This window comes from Chaetodon auriga, chromosome 6, assembly GCF_051107435.1.
Source record: "Chaetodon auriga isolate fChaAug3 chromosome 6, fChaAug3.hap1, whole genome shotgun sequence".
Classification (NCBI taxonomy): domain Eukaryota; kingdom Metazoa; phylum Chordata; class Actinopteri; order Chaetodontiformes; family Chaetodontidae; genus Chaetodon; species Chaetodon auriga.
In genome coordinates this window covers 2392614-2419276 of record NC_135079.1, presented here as the reverse complement: position 1 = coordinate 2419276, position 26663 = coordinate 2392614, and the positions used below count along the sequence as shown (strand labels likewise).

General features: G+C 43.4%; 5 protein-coding genes across 6 annotated transcripts; all 5 read left to right on the top strand.

The window, feature by feature from the left end:
• The first annotated feature begins 2485 nt into the window (after positions 1-2485).
• Positions 2486-9396, top strand: LOC143321775 (peroxisomal succinyl-coenzyme A thioesterase-like). The gene is made up of 10 exons (XM_076732413.1): positions 2486-2693; positions 2865-2964; positions 3058-3248; positions 3517-3686; positions 5601-5720; positions 6725-6807; positions 6924-7017; positions 7699-7779; positions 8972-9113; positions 9248-9396. The coding sequence occupies exons 1-10, from the start codon at positions 2498-2500 to the stop codon at positions 9394-9396; spliced, it is 1326 nt and encodes a 441-aa protein (XP_076588528.1). The 5' UTR covers positions 2486-2497.
• Positions 9397-12398: 3002 nt separating this feature from the next.
• LOC143322631 (peroxisomal succinyl-coenzyme A thioesterase-like) lies at positions 12399-16737 on the top strand. Its single transcript, XM_076733943.1, has 10 exons — positions 12399-12606; positions 12728-12827; positions 12915-13105; positions 13542-13711; positions 14759-14878; positions 15140-15222; positions 15340-15433; positions 15614-15694; positions 16276-16417; positions 16503-16737. Exons 1-10 carry the CDS (start codon positions 12411-12413, stop codon positions 16622-16624), a joined length of 1299 nt encoding a protein of 432 aa, XP_076590058.1. The 5' UTR covers positions 12399-12410; the 3' UTR covers positions 16625-16737.
• A 901-nt stretch (positions 16738-17638) lies between these two features.
• Positions 17639-19497, top strand: LOC143322630 (E3 ubiquitin-protein ligase TRIM21-like). The gene is made up of 2 exons (XM_076733942.1): positions 17639-17701; positions 17850-19497. The coding sequence occupies exon 2, from the start codon at positions 17916-17918 to the stop codon at positions 19131-19133; it is 1218 nt and encodes a 405-aa protein (XP_076590057.1). The 5' UTR covers positions 17639-17701; positions 17850-17915; the 3' UTR covers positions 19134-19497.
• Positions 19498-20264: 767 nt separating this feature from the next.
• Positions 20265-23096, top strand: LOC143322694 (E3 ubiquitin-protein ligase TRIM21-like). Of its 2 annotated transcripts, XM_076734048.1 has the most exons (3): positions 20339-20371; positions 20739-20922; positions 21019-22671. In XM_076734048.1, the coding sequence occupies exon 3, from the start codon at positions 21028-21030 to the stop codon at positions 22669-22671; it is 1644 nt and encodes a 547-aa protein (XP_076590163.1). In that variant the 5' UTR covers positions 20339-20371; positions 20739-20922; positions 21019-21027. The 2 variants fall into 2 exon arrangements, with proteins under 2 accessions (XP_076590162.1, XP_076590163.1); XM_076734047.1 differs by lacking the exon at positions 20739-20922 and having other exon boundaries at positions 20265-20371; positions 21019-23096.
• A 731-nt stretch (positions 23097-23827) lies between these two features.
• LOC143322014 (E3 ubiquitin-protein ligase TRIM21-like) lies at positions 23828-26621 on the top strand. Its single transcript, XM_076732852.1, has 2 exons — positions 23828-23920; positions 24544-26621. Exon 2 carries the CDS (start codon positions 24553-24555, stop codon positions 26194-26196), a length of 1644 nt encoding a protein of 547 aa, XP_076588967.1. The 5' UTR covers positions 23828-23920; positions 24544-24552; the 3' UTR covers positions 26197-26621.
• The last annotated feature ends 42 nt before the right edge of the window (positions 26622-26663 follow it).

Here is a 26663-nt window from a genome sequence, read left to right as displayed (position 1 = left end):
TGTATCGTCATCCCAGCTGCTGAACATTTCTCTGTACCCTTTAGTTTAAGAGAAGGAAACAGATCATACACACAGTAAGACTCATACGTTCCCACTGTCACTCGTCATTCAACAAGTCATTCGTTGTTGAGGACTGAGCCTCGTTTGTGTAAAAAAAAAAAGGTCAGGACTCAGTCAGCGCATGTAACTCAGATTTCCTACACCGCGAGTGCCCTCAACGCATCTCGGTGAGAAATAAACCGCTGACAGCGGCTCTCACCTCTCTCAGTGGTTACGTCCGATTTCCCCTAATGTGTGCGTCCATAATAATGTGAGTCTTCTGTCATGCTCGTTACGCTCATTAAAGTTAGCAATTAGAGTGTATTTCTAAGTTACAGGTTGTTTTTAAGTTGTTTATATGACGTGATTTAGAGCCAGCAGCTCGAATGAGAGTTGTGTTACTGCAGTCTGTGAACTGCTGTTCTGTGTATTTGGTTGCTATTTTTATGTTGTTCATACGGTGTATACCTGTTGACTAGAGATTATTACAGCGACTGTGGTTTATTACGGTGCAGTTTGACCACTTTTCTGTGTTTGATAGTCTTTAATTGCCTCAATGTCTACATTTATGTTGAGCTTACTTGTTGAAATTAGATTTTGACTTGAATTCTAATCAGCCTCTGTGTTCAATTATGTTGCAAAACCACACACACACATCTACGCAACATTTGTTGGACTCTTTCAGTGTGACTCTGTATAATTTGTTTTGGACTGATAAACATCCTTCATGAAACACGTGGATTCCACTCTCACCTGAACACCAAAATCGTGTCCTGAGCTGAGCAATCCACCCACATTCTTCCACACAGTTTGTCTTTATATGCAGATGACCTATTAATGTGTGTCACTGACCCTGTTGCCTGTGTACCAGAAATATTAGATGCACTGTTAGGTGCACTGAAAAAAGCCAATACTTGTAATATTAAGTGTGTAAGAGCTTGATGTAGTCCTCCTTCTGTGCCCATCTGGGTCCAATCCAGTTTAAGGTTCTCCATCGAATTTATCTCTCCAAATCTGAACCCTCAAAATTTTAACCTTAGGTAGATGACAATCACAGCCCCCAGCTTCACCCTCCCGTCCACAAACCAATGGAGGACGTCACGGTGGGTTTACATTTGGTAAACACTCCTCGGCTTTCTTCCCTGTTACTCATGATGCTGAAAGACAACAGCCAGGTTTAGCTAGTTAACATTAGCTAAACTGTAACTAAAGGCAAAGGTTATAAACTAGCTAAGATTAGCATTCATTCATAGACACTTGACACAATCCAATTCAGAAACTCTGACGGTAAAAACTAGACTAGCTCAGGGGTGTTGGTCGGACTGTTAACCATGAGCCCAGATCCTTCTCAATCAAAACCTTTTTGAAACATACTTAGCAGTAGATTGTTTCAATGCTTTTTTTCTTGCATGTGAGAGGCTACATTAAAAATATGAAAAATGGAGAAGGAAGGGTTTGGATTTGATTTACCATATAATCTGCATTCTCTGTCAGAACATTCTGCCATTTTGTTTCAATTTACTTGTGTTTCTTTCTTGGTGGACTGAGCTAACATTTGGTGATAAACCCGTCAACTGAAGAACTGACAGACCCGTCAGCCAATAAGACACAAGTATTTCCATGCATTTACCTGTAAACACTGTCTGATTGGTGCGGCCTCTGTTGCGTTCCCAGAATGTACAAAATTTCAACACGGCCATCTTATGTAGTGACAAACCGCTCCAAGTGCACTGTGGATAATTATTCAGGGCCAAAGAAAAAATCTTTGGGGATACAGCCCCGAATGCCCAGCCCAGGCGACCACTGGACTAGCTAGGTACCTAGCCACTTGAAATGGTATGGTCCACTTTAGAGGTGACTGAAATCATGCTGCAAGATTCATGCAACACAAAGATTCCTGGCATAAATATGTGAAATATATTTTAATATTTCCAATTACAGGTAAGAAGGCTATTCAAATGTTTCAGAGTTGTATTTTTATGGATATTTCAGTCTGTTATAAATGTTAAATTGTTCATCAAAATGAAAAAGAAAAAAATTAAATACTTAAAAATCTGCTAAAGCATCAACTAAAGACATGCAAATAATGTTTTATGCACTAAAGTTTATGTACAAATGTTGGTGCCAAAATGTGAACAAAAAGTTATTGAACATACATAACTTTTCATCAAAGAGTAGCTTTGTAGCTTTATCTTATTGGGTGTGGGATTTGTGTGGGTGGTGTGAAAGCAAGACAGGAAGCCTGAAAGTGTCCCACACACCAAGTGAGAGACTTGGTAACGTTGGCGTTACGAATGTGAAAAAACAAAAAATGCTGTCTGAACTGAATTCACCATTTTACATTGTTAGGAAAGAAACGATTCTCCCTCTAGTGGCATCAGTCCAGTCACACAGTCTTGTTTTTATTGTTTTCCATGTTTTGACATATCAATTATTTTATCTTTCCACTCAGTCCAGGATGGACAAGACACAGTATTGTATGAAGCTGTCGGTCCAGCCGTCCAGAGGACTCGTGGATGAGAAGTTTACCATCCTGGTCCAGTATGCCCCACCTGGTTTCCGGTTGACCATTCACGCCCTCCACAAAAGTGACGATGGACACAGCTGGGAGGCGTTTGCTCACTATACCACCAGTGCCACCGGGACTGTGAATGGTACATATGGTTCAATGCCTAAACTTGGAAAATTCAGGAAAATGAATTCAATTAATACAGATGTTGAAAAGTTTGAGAAACGCAGAAGAAAACACTAAAAAAATGATGCCAGTACATGAAAAGAATGATCATCAAAATGAGAAATAATTTTTTATGCCTTTTACTTTACAGTTTCAGAGGATCCCAGTCTGGGCGGGACATATTCTGGAGTTGAGCAGATGGGTCTGCTGTGGAGCCTCAGACCAGTTCCTGGCAGCAGTCCAGCTCTCAGGTAGGCTAATAAGCACAGAGCTGATCAGATGATACTAATCAGTACTGAAACAATCATCAGTATCAGAGTTGACTTTTTCCCATCATCCCTCAGGTTGAGGAAGGTGAACGTCCAGACTCCCATGGAGGTCACAATCTCAGTGTATCAAGGTCACCAGACTGAGGGCTTCATGGATCAGGTGCAGCTTGCTGGTACAGTGGTGGAGCGCTGGTACATGGCGCCCGGCGTCCGCAGGGTCCCGATCACAGAGGGCGGACTCACTGCAACCCTCTTCCTGCCCTCAGGTAGGACCGGAGGAGAGTCTGGAGGAAGATGTCCTGTGGGTGAAGGTCAGGTGTGACAGTCTGAGCAACACTGACCAGTGGACTACCATTGACCATGAAAGTTAACTCCAGGATAGTTCACTTTAAGTTGCCTGCAACTGGTCGGTACTGTTGGAATAGCCAAGTGAAAAATGAATGCAGGAAACACTCAAAAAGGTTTCATCATCAGAAATATACCTCATCATTGTGTAACCTGTGAACTGTTTTTGGTGTAATAACTCATCTCAAGGACCAGGACCCTTCCCCGGGCTCTTGGATCTGTGGGGTGGTGCAGGGAAGTTGGTGGAGTATCGTGCAGCACTGCTGGCCTCCCACGGTATCGCCTCTCTGGCCCTCGACTACCTGACACCTAAAATCACCATGGAAACTGGGAAGATGGTGACCAATGACTACTTTGAGGTAAACCCAATAAGTGTCTAAATTCCAAAAAAAAAAAAAAAATCTGACCAATGTCCATTCAGAATATCTCAAAATAACTCAAGGATTTCATAAAAACCTTTATATTATGGCCAATAAGGAGCAGTTAACCTGATAAACTGGCTGTGGCTAACATGTTAGCAAAGAGCTGCATTGGTTTATATTTTTTGATTGATCAGTTTTCACCTGTCAATATAATGTATGTTGTACATGGTCAAATAGTATTGTACTTTACTTTTACTCCTCACAGTAACTGTTTCACTTTTTATTGGGTGACATTGGGCTACGCACATACTTATACTATTGGAGTTACAGCTAGTAACTTGTCTTATCCCTGTTCAAACTAAATCTCTCATGACTCCTTGATTCCTCAATAAAAAAAACTCCACAATAAAAACACAGGAGACATGAGGGGCCCCAGGGTCGGGTTGCAGATCATTAACTGCACCCTGCATACTGGTAATAATCATTCATTTTGGGTGTGACATAGAGTCATGTTTCCTAAGTATTGTGTTGAGTTGTGTAGGTTAAAAGTCTTTGCCGCACACTCCAGTATATGTGTCTGTTATCTCTGTGTGTTTATGTGTCAATAAAGCCATGAAAACTGGTTCAGAGGTTCATTCACCATCAGTTAGAGAGTTATTATTGTGAATACATTTCTACTAAAAATGTGACCCATGGCCTGACCCTCTAGGGCTTTGATATTAAACAATAAAATCTTAAAATCAACAATTAACCTCCATGGTGTAATATAGTTGTAGCTTAACTGGGTTGACAGCCTGGCAGCAGTTGCAGTCTCAGTTGGCTGCACGTTTAAATACTGTGGCACTGAAAAGTTCTCACATGTTTAACCTGAAAGTGAGGTAAGATCAAAACCAGGAGATGAATCAGACAAGGCAAACTGGAGCAGGACCAGGTGATCAATCATAAACCTGGGAACAGGTAGGATCAGGGATTCAGAACTGATAACGGTTTTAAAGACAGGGCAGATACAAAGGAGCCAACCTTGTGGAGCCCTCATGGAAGTGAATCGGTGTATACGGTACATACTGGTGGGCTGATTACTGAGTGGATGGGAAAGGTCAAGTGGTGGAAACAGTAGGAGGGGGGTTACTGCAGGACACGAGGGAGTGGCAGGATCTGAATGAAAGAGAATAAGAATCAGTAGCCAGCATGAATGTTATGATCTGGCTGGAGCTGTAACAGGAGACAGGAGACACACAAATTACTCAGAAGACTTTAAAATCTGTCCAACAGATGACGACCTCTATCCCATACAAGAAAACCCTATTTTACTTTTTCCAGATGTTGATAAAGCAAAGACACCTGATAGTCTTTAACATGCACAGCTTTTTTTTTTTTTTATCATGCATTTCCTCTCACCTGACAGTGAGAGGAAAGCTGAGAGTCAAAGATCACACCCAGCAGTCTGCTTTATACCGATGAACAAGCTTTTTGGGAATGTGTTGCCAATGAAAAAGATTTCAGACTTTCTAGTATTGCTAGAAATGCAGAAACAGGTACATTCCTCCGTAGTAGTGAGCAGGTATTGGTATAGGAAGGTTGTATAGTTATCACCTAATGCTTTGACCTAGTTTACATACGCCACCTTTTTCTTGTTTGGTGATTAACATTAGCTACATGTAGCTGTTAGCCTCTTTGATGCTGCTTAGCAAAGTGAAGCCACAGGAAGCTAAGAACCTTATGCCATCGACACAGCTTTAGTATCAAACTAACTTGTGTCAGTGCTTTGTTTAGTGTTGGCTTTGCAACCAAACTTAAGAGAGAACTTGCGTAGAGCTGCTTCAATGGCCAACACATTATGCTTTAGGGACGTGTATGGCGTCAGTGTTGCAGCTGTGACAGCCTGTTTTCTGACATGTTTTCCTGCGGCAGACGGCCTACAGAGTCCTGGAGCAGCATCCTCAGATCATCGGCAGCAGGATCGCCATGTTTGGTCTCTCCTTGGGTACCAGTATGACCCTCAAAATGGCTGCTTACTCCAAAGTTATGAAGGTAAGACGACAAAACTCCTCTACTTTAATGAAGGTCATTTGAAGCTAACAGTCAGATGAGTCCGTGGTCAGACCAGAAACGTCACTCAAGTTGCTCGTCCTCATTCAATAGTTGGTGCTAGGAGCTTGGTGACATTAACCACCTGTCGGGTGGTGCAGTAGCTACTGTTGGGTGTGGCTACCTTTGCTCATAGCAAAATGCTTCTGAGATACAACTGAAAACATGCTAGTTAGCAGTAACATTCTGCAGCTAATTCCGCAACATAGCTTGCCAAGCTAGCTGGTTTGCAACCACTCAGTCAACTGCCAGTTAGCAAGCTAGTTAGCTTGATCCCTAATGGGACAATAATTTAAAATTGTCAACTGAGCTGAACTTATTTGTTCCATGGACTCCCGTCTGATGACTGACTGGAGACCATGCTGAGCAGTTTATTCTCCAGCATGCTGAATGCAAATAATTTATGTATTTTTGCACTGTGGTTGGACACAGCATAAAGTGGTGATGCATATGTGGACGTTCCTCACACAATTGATTTTTATGTGAGAACAATATAAAAACAAATAGCTCAGGCAGCAGTAGCTGTGTTTCCATGTGATCATTTGGACATTACATCGCAGAGCTGTGGACTGACGGTTGATCCAGATGTCCCGTGGTCATCAGAAACACATCTCTTCAGATGAAACCTGAGAGGAAAGGATGTTGGAGGCACTAAGACGTGAGGAAATGAAGCAAATGAGGGAAACAAGGGGACATCTAAGACAAACCAGAAGCAGTCGCCAGCTGGTCAATGATGTCAGAGTTCACCAAAGCTGAACTGCAAACTAAAGCTCTGCAACAGTTCACTGTGGCTCCGCAGCTGATTCCACTGAAATGAGCTGCTTTCATTCTCATATTTCTCTGTTTTCCCCAATTATAGATATATTAAGAGTTCTGCATCATTCATTGGATGTGTGTGTGTGTGTGTGTGTGTGTGTGTGTGTGTGTGTGTGTGTGGGGTCTCCCAGCTCAGGTGTGTGGTGTGTGTTGGTGCGAGTCATGTTCAGCCCGTTGTCGGATCTGTGCAAGAATTACTGGATTACTCTCAGAAGTAAGCTGATCTGCCGTCAGCCGCCTTATAATTTTAGCTCAACAGCTGAACCGCTGATGATGAGCTTGAACGCTGTTTTCAGACTGAAAATAAACTTCTTTTTGTTGTCCAATCAGAAACGCCGGTAAGACTCGCATCAACGAGGACAACCAGGTGATCTATCGAAATCTGATGTTGCCCATCCCCACTGACCCTGCGTTCAAAGTGGACGTGAGTATCACCGGACACAATTTCTCTCTGTCTCTTTCTTATATAGTTAATTTTTCTACATAAATTATAAATGATGTGTTTCACACTTTAGATACATACAGTTTTTAATATGTGCATATCATCATCATGAATCAGACAAAACAGGTTAACGACTGCTTCAAGTCGGCTGTCTGTGGGATTTATTTGTTTATTTGAGTAAAAACAGCAATTTCTATTTTCCTTTATTGTCAAATAAAACTTCAAGCCGGTGATACTTAACCGTAAAAAGTGAGGTGAAAAACAAATGATCGGAAACGTTTCTGCTCTGGGCTTCCATAGGTATTCATTTGCTTCTCGGTTAATTCGTCTGTAAGATACAAAACACATTTGTGAATTTTATTTGTGCAAGATTCAGTTTATTTACGAGACCTTTTATAGAACAAGAATAGATGAGTTTAATTTTCTCTGAATCAGAACAGTTCTCTGTCAGATTAATGGCTGTTTTTCGTCATTAACAAACATGTTTGATCGGAGGCTTAACAGCAAAGTGGATGGATTTTCTTTCATTTTCTGCTGAATCTACAAGAAGTATTTGGAGATAAATGTGGCTCTCCAGCTTTGAGTAATGGTTCTGCAGGTGATGTCTGGTGATGCATAAATATCTGAAGCTGCTGAATGCTGCTGCTGTTTGTCTCTGAGCAGGTGGGTCGACTCCAGTGTCCTCTGCTGCTGGTTGTCGGTGAGGACGATCAGAACTGGCCCGCCTACGAGGCTGCAATGGACGTGAGTTTACTGACATGACAACATCCTGTGAGAATAACAAGCCAAATAAGCAAAGGTTTGCAGGATTCAACTTTGCTGAATTTTTTTTTATTTATGGAAATTTAAAGCGACTAATATTAAAAAACAAACAAACAAACAATAAATCATTTGATCAGGTGCTACTTGTAAATGAACACTGCAAAATTCTTAAATCAGCTTATTAACACTCAACCATTTATTTATATAGTAAAAGTTTTATTCATATTTGTTTTAATCATTATCAGGATGAATGCTTAAATTTCCCAAACAGCAAACTCAAAAAAGGATGCAACAAGGAATAAAGCAAACTGGTGTTGCAACAGTTTCTGTTCTTTTTGCCCACCAGCTAATCTGCTGTTTTTACAAAATTATGCAGATGAGAAACTCCAAAAAATGTTACCTTCAAAGACCAAATGTTTTCTGTTGGCATGCCTTCATATTATTTCATATTCTGACGATGGAGAATGTGTTGAGTTCCCACACGCTGTCAGAACAGTAAGTTTAGTGACAGACAGACAGAAATTGACAAAAAAGCAAGTGATAAAGGGACAAAGTAATCCTTGTTGAAAGTGGAGCAGTGTGGAGGTTCTGAGCTGGGTCACCCATTGATTCCCATTGAAAAAAACAGAGGACACACCCAACCAATCAGCAGAAACAAGACAGCTGATGAGGTGGAGCAGACTGAAGACAGTCACCACAAGGGGGGGCCAGTGAGTCACTCAGAAAGAAGCAGTGGAGACTCTGCTCCACTGTGCAGCTCACAGCTCGGTGTCACCATAAACTGGCCCTGAGCCAAATCAGTGAGAGTTAGCAAACTGTACAAGCAGTATTGGTGCACTGTCCAAGGAAATGTCCCATATTCGACGTTCATTGGCCAAGGTTTTAGTCTACCATGTACCCATGTTGTCGTGAGGGGGAGCTCATGTGCCCAGCTCAGTCTGATATTCAGCAGAACTACAGAAAGTGAAAGCACCAGTCAGAACGCATCTTTCTGACGTTTCTTTGGAAATGTGAAGACTTCTCAGCCCTGCACCCTCTGCCCCACCCGATGCTGAGGCCACTCTTTGCAAAATGCTGCAAGGAACCGCTCACGATTTTTGGGGTGTGAGTGCAAACATAAAAATAAATGAAACCACCTGACAAACATGAGTTTTTTTGGCTTCCTGTTTTCCAGATGAAGGACATGATGGAGCGGGCGGGGAATAGCCACCTGCTGACTATCCTGTTGTATCCGAACGCCGGTCACCTGATTGAACCTCCGTACTCGCCGCACACCCGATTCGGTGCCTTCAGAACAGTCAACACTCGTGAGAAGGGTAGGTTCACCTTCAGACCTGGAAGCTGGAGACAGAAACTGATCTGAAACTGAATGATTCGAGGTTTAGACACTAAAATCAGGACTTCAGGCTTGAGTTTTTCCAGCTGTTTCAGCTTCCTGTTGTCTTTGCAGTGGTGGCTCTGTGGGGCGGAGAGATGGTGGCTCATTCTCGCGCTCAGGAAGACGCCTGGAGGAAGACGCTGGTCTTTCTGAGGGAACATTTGTACAGCACAAACCCTGGTGCAGCCTCATTTTCCACCAATAACCAAGGCAACAACTAGTGATTATAAGAGATTCAGGATGTAAAAGTCTCATTAATTTTTGCCCACAGACAATGTTGTGTGATCGGAGTTGAAGCAGCTTGAATTGTTGTCACATTTTCCAACTTGAATCATAGAGAGAAGAGATCAATAACTGCGTTAAGAAATATCTGACAATAATAGTAATAAACTTTATTTATGCAGCACCTTAAAACTACAGATAACAAAGTGCAGTTATTGATGAATGTATTCTTTAATTAATTGATTGTGGTTGATCGTTTAGTATAAACAAATGTCATAAAATAGTAAAAAAAAATTAAAAGCTTATCCCAGAGTCCCAGATGACGTCTTCAGTTGTCTTGTATTGTCCCCATCGACAGTCCAAAACCCAAACATATTGAGTTTACAGTGATACAAACAGAGAAAGAATCAAACGAAGACGCTGAAGTTTTGATTGAAATGTAGATAAATTGTCTTTGTACCAGTTCATAAAGACAGGTTTCTTCAGGAAACAGTCATCCGTCTTTATTTCATTCTGACTGTACCATCGTAACATGTCACTCTGTGAATAAAATTCACAATGAATAAACATGTATTGCAGAATTTAATACCTTTGCATACATTTAGTGCAGTACAAATGCAGCTCAGCCTCATTGGGTGGAGCTCCTCTCGAGGCAACGCTGCTCTGTGTGGACGTGTCAAAGAAGAATACATGCAACAGCATCGCCATTCATCAAACACTGGAAAAATAATCTAGTGAATGCAGTCCAGTGCAGTGAGGAGTGCACAGAGGAGGCAGTCTACCTGAAAGATAAGGGACACTCATCGGAGGCTGTTAACATCAAAGCGGTGGAAACGATCCCTCAGCAGAGGAGGAGGTGAATGACAGCCACTCACACTTGGCCTCATGTGACAGCTCCATCGACTGTCTGATAACAACCCCACCAAGGTAAAATACAAGAGACTCCCAGTCAGAAATGAAGATGCCACTCGGATGAGAGGCAAAACATTTCAATTTACAACCAAGTCCAGATGCCCTCGATTCAACCCTTCATGGATGAGACAGACACAGTTTCTCATGACCACAAAAAGTGTCATTGTTGGCAAGAGAAACCATTAGTTGTTGGGCAAGAACATGAATATATGTCTGTCTGTCTGTCTGTCTGTCTGTGGACAGATTTTGTCAATGCAGTAGTGTCACATTTGTGTCAGATGCAGTCACAAAATGTCACTTTACAAGTACCACAAACTACAACTGAGCACATCCAGCTGTGTGAGGTCAGAAGTTAAAGGCACTTCTACCTTTCGTCCTGCAGAGGTCAGTGCACCAATGCTTTTCTCCCACGTGAGATCCAGTGAGGAGCTGCCAACTTGATGGCGTCATCTTGTGTCCACACAGAGTGGCGTTGCCTCGAGAGGAGCTCCACCCAATGAGGCTGAACTCCAGAAGATCCAATAAAATGCAGATGCACTGCAAGTGTCACGTCACCAAAGCTGAAGAAAACAACTGTGAGGTCTGCATCTGTTCTCAATCTGCTTGTACAGTAAGTTTTTCAACGTATTTTAAATCAGAAATAATGGTTTGTAATAATGGATAAATGGTTTTAGGTTTATTTCACCATCAAACTGCAGTAATTTGCTGAACTCAGAGTGCTGTACTGTGCGACATTCGTCAAGAAGAAGCCAGTCTGTGTGACTAGTTTCTAAGTTTATTCTTTATTATCACGATAATTACTGCGTGTAGGCTGAACTGGCTGCATTGATATAACTTTGTTTAAAATTTTCACATCATTACAACAAACACTAAAGGAAAAATAAGATTTTTGGCAGGCTTCACATTTGTGTTTTTCAGTACATTTCCGGTGACATATTCACTTGTTAGTTTCCATTTCAGTTTCCATTTCCAAGTCAGACATTATGTTCAAACTCTACAGTATATCCAGTGTGTCAGCTGGGTTACACAGAGAACATAAATAACTTAGAGCTGCAAGTTGCTTTCTGAATAATACAAATCAATCTCTCTTGTCATGTAAAAGTCTAAGAAGAGTGATGATGGTGGATGTCATTTTCAGCATCGAACTGATGTATAACCGGACTAAAACTAATGTTGTGTTTCCTTTTTGTTTGCCTTTTGCTGGGATAAGTTAGCTTAACTTGGAAATTAAGGGGAAGAAATTTCTTGCCGTTTTTATGTTGATTCTTTGTGTCGTTGAACTGTTTAATTTGTTGCCTTCTTTTCGGAAGATTCATATATTTTAATTGTTTTTAGGTACGATCAAACATGCATATCAACTCTGATGTAGTAAATCTCTATTGGTTAGGTTGAGAATGAGCACAGCTAAAGAAAGAAAAATATGTTGACTTTGTAAGGACACGGTGGAGGAAGAAAAGTAAGTCAGATTATGTAATGAGCACCATTCTACATTTAAATATTAACAGGTGTGGAATACTACCCCAATAATATGTCTGTAATTGAATTAGTATTGTGAAAGTTTCCACAGAAGTCTCGCCAGGATGCACACGTCTGTTTAAATGCGGAGGATTCGTCGTTCAGCAGGTAGTTTGTTAAGGTGGTATATTCACCCCGGTACATTTAAGACTTATTGTCTCAACTTGTTTCCAATGTAAGAACCCAACAAGCCATTCAGAGTCAGTGAAGAATGCAGAGTCAGCGATCAGGACCCTCCCACCAGGAGCCTGCTCGGCGGAGTTTGGTCATTAGAGATTCGGCTCAACTGGTCTGACTGAAAACTATAAGATGTTGGCAGTGAGCCAGTCGTCCCGTCCCTCCTGGCTTCCCCTTTGTTTGATTTTGCCGTGTTGAGTTTGTCTTTGCCTTCATTTCCCTTTCACTTATGTAAAATAAACGTAAATTCAGCTACAGCTTGTGTGATCTCACCTGCTTCGTCGAGTCTTTGCTGAGATTGTTCAAGAAACCTTCGGCCAGCGAGGGCAAGGAAACCATGTTTTCAAGCCTGGTGTGAACTTACTCTTTAAGCTTGATGTTAACGGCATTGCTGTCCGCTCAGTCCAGGATGAACAGGACACAGTATTGTGTGAAGCTGTCGGTCCAGCCGTCCAGAGGACTCATGGATGAGAAGTTTATTGTCCTGGTCCAGAACACCCCACCAGGTTTCCAGCTGACCATCCACGCTCTCCACAAGTGTGAGGATGGACACAGCTGGGAGGCGTTTGCTCACTACACCGCCAATGCCGTCGGGACTGTGAATGGTACATGGTTCAATGTCTAAATTTGGAAAATTCTGGGGAAAAAACAGGTTTTAATAAAATAATGGCACATCATGGAAATGATTAAAATGAGAAATAATTTTTCATGCCTTTTACTTGACAGTTTCAGAGGATCCCAGTCTTGGTGGGACATATTCTGGAGTTGAGCAGATGGGTCTGCTGTGGAGCCTCAGACCAGTTCCTGGCAGCAAACCTGGGCTCAGGTAGGCCAATAAGGACGGAGCTGTTCAGATGATATAAATCAATACTGAATCAATTATTAAAGTTGACTCTTTCCCATCATCCCCCAGGATAAGGAAGGAGAACGTCCAGACTCCCATGGAGGTCACAATCTCAGTATATCAAGGTCACCAGACTGAGGGCTTCACGGATCAGGTGCGACTTGCTGGTACAGTGGTGGAGCGCTGGTACATGGCGCCCGGCGTCCGCAGGGTCCCGATCACAGAGGGCGGACTCACTGCAACCCTCTTCCTGCCCTCAGGTAGGACCAGAGGAGAGTCTGGAGGAAGATGTCCTGTGGGTGAAGGTCAGGTGTGACAGTCTGAGCAACACTGACCAGTGGACTACCATTGACCATGAAAGTTAAATTCAATATAGTTCACTTTAAGTTGCCTGTAACTGGTCGGTACTGTTGGAATAGCCAAGTGAAAAAAAAAGGCAGTAAACACTCAAAAAGGTTTCATCAAATGTCAGAATTGATTGATTGATGAGAATTGGCTTTATTGGCCAAGGATGTTTACACATTAAAGAAATTTGACTGCGGTATAAACAAGCACTCATTGCCAACGAGGACACAACAAATTAAAACAAAGCAAAAGGCAGTAAGGAAAGTAGTGCAGGAGTTTTAGGAACATCAGAAATACACCCTATCACTGTCTAAACTGTCAACTGTTTCTGGTGTTTTGACTCGTCTCAAGGACCAGGACCTTTCCCCGGCCTCCTGGATCTGTGGGGGGGTGGAGGGAAGTTGGTGGAGTACCGTGCAGCGCTGCTGGCCTCCCACGGCTTCGCCTCCCTGACCCTCGACTACCTGACACCTAAAATCACCATAGAAACTGGGAAAATAGTGGACAACAGCTACTTTGAGGTAAAGAAAATCTGAAAGATGTTCATTCAGAAAACTCCGGACACGCAGATCTGACGTCTTATAAAGTAGCTGAGGCCAACAGGTTAGCAGACATCTGCCTGGTTCCATGTGCAGCACATGCAGGGCAACGTGGTCCCCATTGCAAAGCTGTTTTTGTCCACCTGACAAACGTGATCTTCACTCTGAACATAAAAGTCTGCACATTTAAGAATGTCGCAGCCTGAGGTGCAGTCTGGCTGAGCAGCCACAGGTATGTGAAAAGGTATGCTAAAACACGAGATTCAACAGTTTCCGAACCTTGACGTATATGTTCAGATGTATGGAAAATAAATAGAGGAGCTCAGACTTAATGGGGTCCTGACAGTCTTTCAGCTCTCAGAGTCTCTTCTACAGCCTCGAGCAAAACAGCCACTCCTGCTTTCACCACACTTAGACTTTGTTCAGGCAGTGACTGCCCTGGGCCAAAATTCTTTAGGGACATGAGCAGAACCTGAACAGGAGTCATCAATCACACTGTTCATCTGTGCCTCAATCAAAGGGCCATAAACAAGACTTTGGAAATACGGAGATCATGTCCTTGCAAGTTTTTGAAGCTGAAGACCTAAAATTCCATATGTACGCATTCCTCCATTTAATGACACTAATGCTGGATTTCTGCTTGACAGAAGGGGCTAATAGGAGTCACGACTTAGTTTCAGATGTTCAGTTCAGCATTTCATTCCACCCGTCGATCCGTGCTGTATGTGAGCAGACTGAACTGTTGTACTTCAGTTTGTGATGTTAAGTGACTACACATGCACTGATAGTAGTGGAGTCACATCCAGTCAGCTTCCATTTTGCCAAGACTTTCTGTGACATCTAACACTGAATATCAGTTAAAATTACCGAAATACAGTCACCATCACAGGAAGGCAGTGTTGGTTGATATGGATGTTTGTATATAACATGAAAATCCACCCGAACCAAAAACGAACTGTATCACAAAATGTCCAGAGCACGGCCTCTGTGCGACAGCAGGTTGTTTTCTGACGGGTTTTCCTGCTGCAGACGGCCTACAGAGTCCTGGAGCAGCATCCCGAGGTCCTGGGCAGCAGGATCGGTATGATGGGTCTTTCCTTGGGTACCAGTATGACCCTCAAAATGGCTGTTTACTCTCAAGTTATCAAGGTAAGACCAACAGAGCTGAAAGTTACTTTCATCGTCTTGACGTGGCTCAATGGAGCTACGGCTTTAAAATGGAGGTAAGTACGAGTCAGACCAGAAAAGGGACTCAATAAAATTCAGCTGCTCAGTTCCTTCCATGCCTTTCCAGGAGCGATGGTGCTTGTTTCTCTCACAGCTGGTCCTGTGTAATCCTCTGCATATCTTAAATGTGTGTGTGTGTGTGTGTGTGTGTGTGTGTGTGTGTTTGTGTGTGTGGTCTCTCAGCTCAGGTGTGCAGTGTGTATCAGTGGGACTCACGTGCAGCCGGTTGACGGATCTGTGGAAGAAATGCTGAATTTCTGCAGAGAGTAAGTTGATCTCAGCCAGTACTGATCCTGCTTCCCAGAGAAGGAACCCTTCAGATTTTAATGGCTAACGATACACACACACATATAATGTGTGTGCGCATGTGTGTACATGTACAGAAATGCTGGGAAGACTCGCATCAGCGAGGAGAACCAGGTGATCTTTCGAGATCTGCTGCTGCCCATCCCCACTGATCCTGCCCTCAAAGTGGACGTGAGTATCACCAGCCAGGATTTCTTTTTTTCAGCCAACATCGCCCATTTTTGGTGTCTTACAGCAGACGTGGTTAACAGCTGTGTCACGTCACCTATTTTGATTCTTGATTTTCAAAATCCACAGATAAATGTAAATATCTGAAGCTGCTGAATGCTGCTGCTGTTTGTCTCTGAGCAGGTGGGTCGACTCCAGTGTCCTCTGCTGCTGGTTGTCGGTGACGACGATGAGAACTGGCCCGCCCAAGAGTCTGCAATGGACGTGAGTTTACTGACAGGACAGCGTCCTCTGAGAAGAACAAGCTTATGACCTGTGGAGTTCCAAAATGACCAATATTAAATAAAGAGAATGACACTAAAAGTCAGTTCTGGACATTATGCAACTTCAATAAAAACGTCCAATAAAATATGCATTTTCTTCAAGGACCAAATATTTGGGGTTGTTTATGCTGATCTCATGTAAAAAATAACGTATTGAATTCTCACACACTGTCAGTAATAAGTTTAGTTTTAATGTCAGGCATTAAACTCATGAAACAGCTCGTTGGTACTGGAGCCAAAGGTGTCCTGCTTCATTTTCGACAACATTTATTTATGTAGTGATCCCATAGACTTCTTGATTTTTTAGAGGTTACTACTCAGATGGTCATTTCCCATAGTTCTTTGAGTTTTCTGGCTTCTGGTTGTCAGACTCCATCAATGCTCAGAGGATGTTTTTCCAGATTAAAGACAATTGATTTCTAGAACTTGAAAAATATCTGCCTGTAATTTAGGTCTTAGGTCTTGAAATTTAGTGCCTGTTCTTGCATCATCATCATCATCATCTTACTTCCTGTGTTCCAGATGAAGGACATGATGGAGCGGGCGGGGAATAGCCACCTGCTGACCGTCCTGTTGTATCCGAAGGCCGGTCACCTGATCGAACCTCCGTACTCGCCGCACGCCCGAGCCAGCACCTTCGTACCAGCCAACTCCCATCAGGAGCGTAGGTTCACCTTCAGACCAGAAACTGATCTGAAGCTGCAGGTTCGACTTTTGGCAGATGTTTCAGCTTCCTGTTGTCTTTGCAGTGGTGGCTCTGTGGGGCGGAGAGACGGTGGCTCATTCTCGCGCTCAGGAAGACGCCTGGAGGAAGACGCTGGTCTTTCTGAGGGAGCATCTGTACGGCGGTACAATGACTGTGGAGAATTAGAGGTCGAGGAAGGGAACGTGCCATTCATGGTCCCCACAGGCAATGGTGCATGATCACAGTTGGTGAGAGGTGAGATGCCCTCACAGTGAAAGTTTACTGTCCTCCACCTTGACATGGCTCACAGATTCCTTTCAGATGTTCTCTAACTGATACAAAGCAGAAAAGCATGAAATCCTCACAGGAGAAGCCAGTGACCAGGTGGAGTTACTGATTGATTAAAGGCTCAAACTCATACATTGCCAAACCTTTTCTGTGGATGGATTCATGAAGACAGACCTGTTTGTGAAACTGTCGTCCAGTCTTTCTTTAATTCTTACTCTCTAACTGTCATAATGTACCATCACAACATGTTACTGCATGAATAAAGCTCAAAATGAACCAAAATGTCTCCGTGAATCACATTTCTATGCATGCATCTATTACAGTAGAAAGCACGTTGTTGCTGTAAATGGTTGTGAATAGAGTGCTAAAGTCATGACATCACTTCCTGTCTTGCCTCTGTTCCACAAGCTTCTGTAACTCAGTTCAGTTCGTTCAGCGCTGCGTTCATCTGTCTTCCTGAAGCTTGTTCCTGGAACAGAGAAAAAACTGCAGCTCCAATCAGCAGATTCCTCTGCAGCTGTGACGCCGGCCATCCAGTCCGTCTCTGTGAGGTCTCAGTCTGAGAAGGTGGAGGTGTTTGTGGAAATGAAAGAAAAATAAAGTTTTTATAATGTCTGTTTTCATTGTTTTTGATGGATATCAAAGCTGACAAAACAGCTGATGGTGTTTTTAATCACATGATTTGATCATGTGATTAAAAACACCATCAGCTGATCTCAGACGTGAGGAGCTCCAACACTCCACGAGGTTTGAGGCTGCAGTGTCAGATACTGTGGTGTTATTTAAGGTTTGACTGGAGCCCAGTTCAGAGGAGGAGCAACACCAAGAGGAAGAGCTTCAACGTGACGTTTATTCAAAAGAGAAAGTAAAAGTGTTTCTGAGTGACAGCAGAGCTGCAGACGAGGCAAGACACTGATTCTCCTTCAGGGAAAATTCAATCATTCCCGTCTTTCTCAACAAAACATCCAAACACTGGTGAGTCCACTGTCCTACAAAGACAAGAAGACAATACTGGATCAAAATTTAGTTCAAACCAGACTCTGACTTTTATCTACATGAGCTGTGAACAATATTATGTCATACAAATGTCTCATTTTGATTAAAGACATGTATATTTTGCCAGAACTACACAGCAGAGGTGAAAACCAAACCACAGTCACTGCAGTCAGGCCTGAAGAGACATCAGCTGATGGACCCTGTGGAGGACCTGGAAGGCAGGATGTGTATGAAGCACAATAAACTGCTGGAGCTGTTCTGTAAGACCGACCAGATGTGTGTCTGCGGACTCTGCAGTGTTTTAGAGCACAAAACACACGATGTTGTTCCTCTGAGAGAAGAATCTGAAGGAAAGAAGGCAAAGCTGAGGAAGACAGAGGCTGACATCCAGCAGATGATCCAGGAGAGACGACTGAAGATTGAGGAGGTCAGACGCTCAGTGGAGCTCAGTAAGAAAGACGCAGACAGAGAGACAGCAGACGGCGTTCAGGTCTTCAGAGCTCTGAAGGCGTCTGTTGAGAGAAGCCAGACCGAGTTCATGGAGACGATCACAGAGAAGCAGAGGAAGACGGAGAAACAGGCTGAAGGCTTCATCAAAGAGCTGGAGCAGGAAATCTCTGAGCTGACGCAGAGGAGCACTGAGGTGGAGCAGCTCTCACAGTCTGAAGACCACCTCCTCCTCCTCCAAAGCTTCCCGTCCATGAACGCTGCTCCACCCACCAAGGACTGGACAGAAGTCAGCGTCCGTCCACCTTCCTATGAGGGGACTGTGAGGAGAGCTTTGAATGAGCTGGAGGAGACGCTCAGTGAACAGATGAAGAAGCTGTTTGAGGCAAAGCTGAAGAGGGTCCAGCAGTATGCAGCAGATGTGACACTTGATCCTGATACAGCAAATCCTTGGCTCATCCTGTCTGATGATGGGAAACAAGTGTATACAAGTGATGTGAAGAAGAATCTCCCAGACAATCCAGAGAGATTTAATACTTGTGTAAATGTTTTAGCAAAGCAGAGTTTCTCTTCAGGAAGGTTTTACTTCGAGGTTCAGGTCAAAGGGAAGACTGACTGGGATGTAGGAGTCGCCAGAGAGTCGATCAACAGGAAGGGACAAATCACAGTGAGTCCTCAGAAAGGTTACTGGACGATTTGGTTGAGAAATGAAAATGAGTATGAAGCTCTTGCTAACCCTTCAGTCTGTCTCTCTCTGAAGTCTCGGCCTGAGAAGGTGGGGGTGTTTGTGGACTATGAGGAGGGTCTGGTCTCCTTTTATGACGTTGATGCTGCAGCTCTTCTCTACTCCTTCACTGGCTGCTGCTTCACTGAGAAACTCTACCCATACTTCAGTCCCTGTCCTAATGATAAAGGTAAAATCTCTGCCCCTCTGATCATCTCTGCTGTCAGCCACGCTGAGTAGAACAAGCTGATTTTCTCCAGAACGATTCACCATCATTTCATGAGAGAAATACATATTTAACGGTGATGTACTCTGTTTGTACACTGTTGTTTTTCATTTTCTGATCAATACATTTCTTTCTCTTTTCTCACTTGATGTTTTGTTTGATGCTTCTCATGTGATTGTCGACTGATGTTAATGAATCTCGTCTGACTTATTCTAGTAACTGCATCACCTGCCTTCAAGACCGTTAAATCACCAGAAAACAACGTATTCAGAAACAAGAAGCATTTGCACCTTCCTTCAGTGTCAAAGTCAAACCTTTCACTGTCTAATCATTGTTCATATGAGACGTGTTGCGTTCTGATAAAAATCACTGAAGAGCATTTTAGGAACGAGACTGAAATCATGGACTTTTCTCTGCTTTCGTGTCAAATAAAAGCATCAAAATAAAGTTTGCTCTGTGTCCGATTTGTTTGTTTTGTTGTTGTTGATCTGGAGAGCTGACAGTGTTTCTAATGACCACAGAATCACGTGATTAAAAACACCATCAGCTGTTCACCAACAGCCAATCACCTTTGAGATGATTTGTAGTAAGTGAATGTGGTGTTTTTTAAGGTTTGAGTTGTGTCTGAGCCTCTGATATAAAGACCAAACCAGTGCTGCTGGTTTGAAAGTGACGTCTGAGGACGCCCTCTAGTGGAGCTCATGACAAACTGCAGCCTGTGGCCACATGAGGAAAGCTCTTCATGAATCACTGCAGTCTGAAGCAGATGACTGACAACATGTTTCTGTGTTTGATCTGATTCTAAAATCAGCAACTTTACTGCAACTGATGAAGACTTTTACTTTGAAAGGTTTGTACTTTTATTGGCTATGACTATTTCTCATTTTCTTTTTATAATGTCTGTTTTTTTTTATTGATATCAAAGCTGACAAAACAGCTGATGGTGTTTTTAATCACATGATGTGATTAAAAACACCATCAGCTGTTCTCAGACGTGAGGAGCTCCAACACTCCACCAGGTTTGAGGCTGCAGTGTCAGATACTGTGGTGTTATTTAAGGTTTGACTGGAGCCCAGTTCAGAGGAGGAGCAACACCAAGAGGAAGAGCTTCAACGTGACGTTTATTCAACAGAGAAAGTGAAAGTGTTTCTGAGTGACAGCAGAGCTGCAGACGAGGCAAGACACTGATTCTCTTTCAGGGAAAATTCAGCTCGATCATTCCCGTCTTTCTCAACAAAACATCCAAACACTGGTGAGTCCACTGTCCTACAAAGACAAGAAGACAATACTGGATCAAAATTTAGTTCAAACCAGACTCTGACTTTTTATCTACATGAACTGTGAACAATATTATGTCACAGAAATGTTTCATTTTTGATTAAAAACATGTATATTTTGCCAGAACTACACAGCAGAGGTGAAAACCAAACCACAGTCACTGCACTCTGGTTAGTTAAGGTTAGACGGCTACAGCTAGCGTTAGCTTAAAGTGATTTAACTGAGACAGGAAGTCAGTGTGAACAGACTCACATCAGACAGATGAACATAAGTAATGAACCTTGTATTATTTGTGATGACCTGCGTCTTCAGTGGCGTTTCACTGAACATTTGTTGCTCAGTTAATTCACAGGACAATAAAAGCTACTCGTCATCCTGGTGCACCTTGGACCCAACCGCTAACGGGAAGTTGTTTGTCTCCATACTTCTGTCTGCTTTCATTTGGTTTATAGAGCCGAATGATGTCTGAATGAGCAGATAGTTGTTTTATCTGCTGCTTCAAGAGCAGCAAATCTTTCAGTTCAGGTGAAAAATTGCTCGTCTTCATAACCTAAGAGTCACATCCAACATATGATCTGAAGATGTGTAATTTATTGTCTTTTGTCCACCTTTTGTCCTCAGAGTGTAGATATGTCTGCTGCCAGCTGTCTGCTGACTGAAGATCAGCTTCTGTGCTCCATCTGTCTGGATGTGTTCACTGATCCAGTCAGCACACCATGTGGACACAACTTCTGTAAAACCTGCATCACTGAACACTGGAATATTAACGTCCAGTGTCAGTGTCCCAACTGTCAAAAGGTTTTCAGCACCAGACCTGAGCTGCAGGTCAACACTTTCATCCGTGAGATGGCTGCTCAGTTCAGACAGTCAGCTCAACAGAACGCCAGCAGCAGCAGCTCAGAGCAACAAGCGTCCAAACCAGGAGAAGTTCCCTGTGACGTCTGCACTGGAACCAAACTGAAGGCCCTGAAGTCCTGCCTGGTCTGTCTGGCCTCCTACTGTGAGACTCACCTGGAGCCTCACCGGACAAAGTCAGGCCTGAAGAGACATCAGCTGATGGACCCTGTGGAGGACCTGGAAGCCAGGATGTGTACGAAGCACGATAAACTGCTGGAGCTGTTCTGTAAGACCGACCAGATGTGTGTCTGCATGCTCTGCACTGTTTTAGAACACAAGACGCACAATGTTGTTCCTCTGAGAGAAGAATCTGAAGGAAAGAAGGCCGAGCTGAGGAAGACAGAGGCTGACATCCAGCAGATGATCCAGGAGAGACGACTGAAGATTGAGGAGGTCAGACGCTCAGTGGAGCTCAGTAAGAAAGACGCAGACAGAGAGACAGCAGACGGCGTTCAGGTCTTCAGAGCTCTGAAGGCGTCTGTTGAGAGAAGCCAGACCGAGTTCATGGAGACGATCACAGAGAAGCAGAGGAAGACGGAGAAACAGGCTGAAGGCTTCATCAAAGAGCTGGAGCAGGAAATCTCTGAGCTGACGCAGAGGAGCACTGAGGTGGAGCAGCTCTCACAGTCTGAAGACCACCTCCTCCTCCTCCAAAGCTTCCCGTCCATGAACGCTGCTCCACCCACCAAGGACTGGACAGAAGTCAGCGTCCGTCCACCTTCCTATGAGGGGACTGTGAGGAGAGCTTTGAATGAGCTGGAGGAGACGCTCAGTGAACAGATGAAGAAGCTGTTTGAGGCCGAGCTGAAGAGGGTCCAGCAGTATGCAGCAGATGTGACACTTGATCCTGATACAGCAAATCCTTGGCTCATCCTGTCTGATGATGGGAAACAAGTGTATACAAGTGATGTGAAGAAGAATCTCCCAGACAATCCAGAGAGATTTGATACTTCTCCTTGTGTCTTAGCAAAGCAGAGTTTCTCTTCAGGAAGGTTTTACTTCGAGGTTCAGGTCAAAGGGAAGACTGACTGGACTTTAGGAGTCGCCAGAGAGTCGATCAACAGGAAGGGAACAATCACAGTGAGTCCTCAGAAAGGTTACTGGACGATTTGTTTGAGAAATGAAAATGAGTATGAAGCTCTTGCTAACCCTTCAGTCTGTCTCTCTCTGAAGTCTCGGCCTGAGAAGGTGGGGGTGTTTGTGGACTATGAGGAGGGTCTGGTCTCCTTTTATGACGTTGATGCTGCAGCTCTTCTCTACTCCTTCACTGGCTGCTGCTTCACTGAGAAACTCTACCCATACTGTGGTCCATTTCTTAATCATGGTGGAAAAAACTCTGCCCCTCTGATCATCTCTGCTGTCAGCCACACTGAGTAGAACAAGCTGATTTTCTCCAGAACGATTCACCATCATTTCATGTGAGAAATACATATTTAACAGTGATGTACTCTGTTTGTACACTGTTGTTTTTCATTTTCTGATCAATACATTTCTTTCTCTTTTCTCACTTGATGTTTTGTTTGATGCTTCTCATGTGATTGTCGACTGATGTTAATGAATCTCGTCTGACTTATTCTAGTAACTGCATCACCTGCCTTCAAGACCGTTAAATCACCAGAAAACAACGTAGTCAGAAACAAGAAGCATTTGCACCTTCCTTCAGTGTCAAAGTCAAACCTTTCACTGTCTAATCATTGTTCATATGAGACGTGTTGCGTTCTGATAAAAATCACTGAAGAGCATTTTAGGAACGAGACTGAAATCATGGACTTTTCTCTGCTTTCGTGTCAAATAAAAGCATCAAAATAAAGTTTGCTCTGTGTCTGATTTGTTTGTTTTGTTGTTGTTGACATGGAGAGCTGACAGTGTTTCTAATGACCACAGAATCACGTGATTAAAAACACCATCAGCTGTTCACCAACAGCCAATCACCTTTGAGATGATTTGTAGTAAGTGAATGTGGTGTTTTTTAAGGTTTGAGTTGTGTCTGAGCCTCTGATATAAAGACCAAACCAGTGCTGCTGGTTTGAAAGTGACGTCTGAGGACGCCCTCTAGTGGAGCTCATGACAAACTGCAGCCTGTGGCCACATGAGGAAAGCTCTTCATGAATCACTGCAGTCTGAAGCAGATGACTGACAACATGTTTCTGTGTTTGATCTGATTCTAAAATCAGCAACTTTACTGCAGCTGATGAAGACTTTTACTTTGAAAGGGTTGTACTTTTATTGGCTATGACGATTTCTCATTTTCTTTTTACAATGTCTGTTTGTTTTTTTGTTTTGATTGATATCAAAGCTGACAAAACAGCTGATGGTGTATCACATGATCAAATAATGTGATTAAAAACACCATCAGCTGATCTCAGACGTGAGGAGCTCCAACACTCCACCAGGTTTGAGGCTGCAGTGTCAGATACTGTGGTGTTATTTAAGGTTTGACTGGAGCCCAGTTCAGAGGAGGAGCAACACCAAGAGGAAGAGCTTCAACGTGACGTTTATTCAAAAGAGAAAGTGAAAATGTTTCTGAGTGACAGCAGAGCTGCAGACGAGGCAAGACACTGATTCTCTTTCAGGGAAAATTCAGCTCGATCATTCCCGTCTTTCTCAACAAAACATCCAAACGCTGGTGAGTCCACTGTCCTACAAAGACAAGAAGACAATACTGGATCAAAATTTAGTTCAAACCAGACTCTGACTTTTATCTACATGAGCTGTGAACAATATTATGTCATAGAAATGTTTCATTTTTGATTAAAAACATGTATATTTTGCCAGAACTACACAGCAGAGGTGAAAACCAAACCACAGTCACTGCACTCTGGTTAGTTAAGGTTCGATGGCTACAGCTAGCGTTAGCTTAAAGTGATTTAACTGAGACAGGAAGTCAGTGTGAACAGATTCACATCAGACAGATGAACATAAATAATGAACCTTGTATTTTTTGCGATGACCTGCGTCTTCAGTGGCGTTTCACTGAACATTTGTTGCTCAGTTAATCCACAGGACAATAAAAGCTACGCTTCGTCCTGGTGCATCTTGGACCCAACCGCTAATGGAATGTTGCTTGTCTCCATACTTCTGTCTGCTTTCATTTGGTTTATAGAGCCGAATGATGTCTGAATGAGCAGATAGTTGTTTTATCTTTCAGTTCAGGTGAAAAATTGCTCGTCTTCATAACCTAAGAGTCACATCCAACATATGATCTGAAGATGTGTAATTTATTGTCTTTTGTCCACCTTTTGTCCTCAGAGTGTAGATATGTCTGCTGCCAGCTGTCTGCTGACTGAAGATCAGCTTCTGTGCTCCATCTGTCTGGATGTGTTCACTGATCCAGTCAGCACACCATGTGGACACAACTTCTGTAAAAGCTGCATCACTGAACACTGGAATATTAACGTCCTGTGTCAGTGTCCCAACTGTAAAAAGGTTTTCAGCACCAGACCTGAGCTGCAGGTCAACACTTTCATCCGTGAGATGGCTGCTCAGTTCAGACAGTCAGCTCAACAGAACGCCAGCAGCAGCAGCTCAGAGCAACAAGCGTCCAAACCAGGAGAAGTTCCCTGTGACGTCTGCACTGGAACCAAACTGAAGGCCCTGAAGTCCTGCCTGGTCTGTCTGACCTCCTACTGTGAGACTCACCTGGAGCCTCACCGGACAAAGTCAGGCCTGAAGAGACATCAGCTGATGGACCCTGTGGAGGACCTGGAAGGCAGGATGTGTACGAAGCACGATAAACTGCTGGAGCTGTTCTGTAAGACCGACCAGATGTGTGTCTGCATGCTCTGCAGTGTTACAGACCACAAGACACACGATGTTGTTCCTCTGAGAGAAGAATCTGAAGGAAAGAAGGCCGAGCTGAGGAAGACAGAGGCTGACATCCAGCAGATGATCCAGGAGAGACGACTGAAGATTGAGGAGGTCAGACGCTCAGTGGAGCTCAGCAAGAAAGACGCAGACAGAGAGACAGCAGACGGCGTTCAGGTCTTCAGAGCTCTGAAGGCGTCTGTTGAGAGAAGCCAGACCGAGTTCATGGAGACGATCACAGAGAAGCAGAGGAAGACGGAGAAACAGGCTGAAGGCTTCATCAAAGAGCTGGAGCAGGAAATCTCTGAGCTGACGCAGAGGAGCACTGAGGTGGAGCAGCTCTCACAGTCTGAAGACCACCTCCTCCTCCTCCAAAGCTTCCCGTCCATGAACGCTGCTCCACCCACCAAGGACTGGACAGAAGTCAGCGTCCGTCCACCTTCCTATGAGGGGACTGTGAGGAGAGCTTTGAATGAGCTGGAGGAGACGCTCAGTGAACAGATGAAGAAGCTGTTTGAGGCCGAGCTGAAGAGGGTCCAGCAGTATGCAGCAGATGTGACACTTGATCCTGATACAGCAAATCCTTGGCTCATCCTGTCTGATGATGGGAAACAAGTGTATACAAGTGATGTGAAGAAGAATCTCCCAGACAATCCAGAGAGATTTAATTATTGTTTAAATGTTTTAGCAAAGCAGAGTTTCTCTTCAGGAAAGTTTTACTTCGAGGTTCAGGTCAAAGGGAAGACTGACTGGGATGTAGGAGTCGCCAGAGAGTCGATCAACAGGAAGGGAAAAATCATTCTGAGTCCTCAGAAAGGTTACTGGACGATTTGGTTGAGAAATGAAAATGAGTATGAAGCTCTTGCTAACCCTTCAGTCTGTCTCTCTTTGAAGTCTCAGCCTGAGAAGGTGGGGGTGTTTGTGGACTATGAGGAGGGTCTGGTCTCCTTTTATGACGTTGATGCTGCAGCTCTTCTCTACTCCTTCACTGGCTGCTGCTTCACTGAGAAACTCCACCCATACTTCAGTCCCTGTCCTAATGATAAAGGTAAAAACTCTGCCCCTCTGATCATCTCTGCTGTCAGCCACGCTGAGTAGAACAAGCTGATTTTCTCCAGAACGATTCACCATCATTTCATGTGAGAAATACATATTTAACGGTGATGTACTCTGTTTGTACACTGTTGTTTTTCATTTTCTGATCAATACATTTCTTTCTCTTTTCTCACTTGATGTTTTGTTTGATGCTTCTCATGTGATTGTCGACTGATGTTAATGAATCTCGTCTGACTTATTCTAGTAACTGCATCACCTGCCTTCAAGACCGTTAAATCACCAGAAAACAACGTAGTCAGAAACAAGAAGCATTTGCACCTTCCTTCAGTGTCAAAGTCAAACCTTTCACTGTCTAATCATTGTTCATATGAGACGTGTTGCGTTCTGATAAAAATCACTGAAGAGCATTTTAGGAACGAGACTGAAATCATGGACTTTTCTCTGCTTTCGTGTCAAATAAAAGCATCAAAATAAAGTTTGCTCTGTGTCTGATTTGTTTGTTTTGTTGT

Bases quoted from the DNA above. Each gene is read 5' to 3' on its own strand.
- LOC143321775 (XM_076732413.1), top strand. From the start codon at position 2,498: ATGGACAAGACACAGTATTGTATGAAGCTGTCGGTCCAGCCGTCCAGA. The intron at 2,694-2,864 runs GTACATATGGTT...TTTACTTTACAG, and splicing joins TGCCACCGGGACTGTGAATG to TTTCAGAGGATCCCAGTCTG. The intron at 3,687-5,600 runs GTAAACCCAATA...TTCCTGCGGCAG, and splicing joins TGACCAATGACTACTTTGAG to ACGGCCTACAGAGTCCTGGA.
- LOC143322631 (XM_076733943.1), top strand. From the start codon at position 12,411: ATGAACAGGACACAGTATTGTGTGAAGCTGTCGGTCCAGCCGTCCAGA. The intron at 14,879-15,139 runs GTAAGACCAACA...GTGGTCTCTCAG, and splicing joins TTTACTCTCAAGTTATCAAG to CTCAGGTGTGCAGTGTGTAT. The intron at 15,695-16,275 runs GTGAGTTTACTG...CCTGTGTTCCAG, and splicing joins CCCAAGAGTCTGCAATGGAC to ATGAAGGACATGATGGAGCG.
- LOC143322630 (XM_076733942.1), top strand. From the start codon at position 17,916: ATGGACCCTGTGGAGGACCTGGAAGGCAGGATGTGTATGAAGCACAAT.
- LOC143322694 (XM_076734047.1), top strand. From the start codon at position 21,028: ATGTCTGCTGCCAGCTGTCTGCTGACTGAAGATCAGCTTCTGTGCTCC.
- LOC143322014 (XM_076732852.1), top strand. From the start codon at position 24,553: ATGTCTGCTGCCAGCTGTCTGCTGACTGAAGATCAGCTTCTGTGCTCC.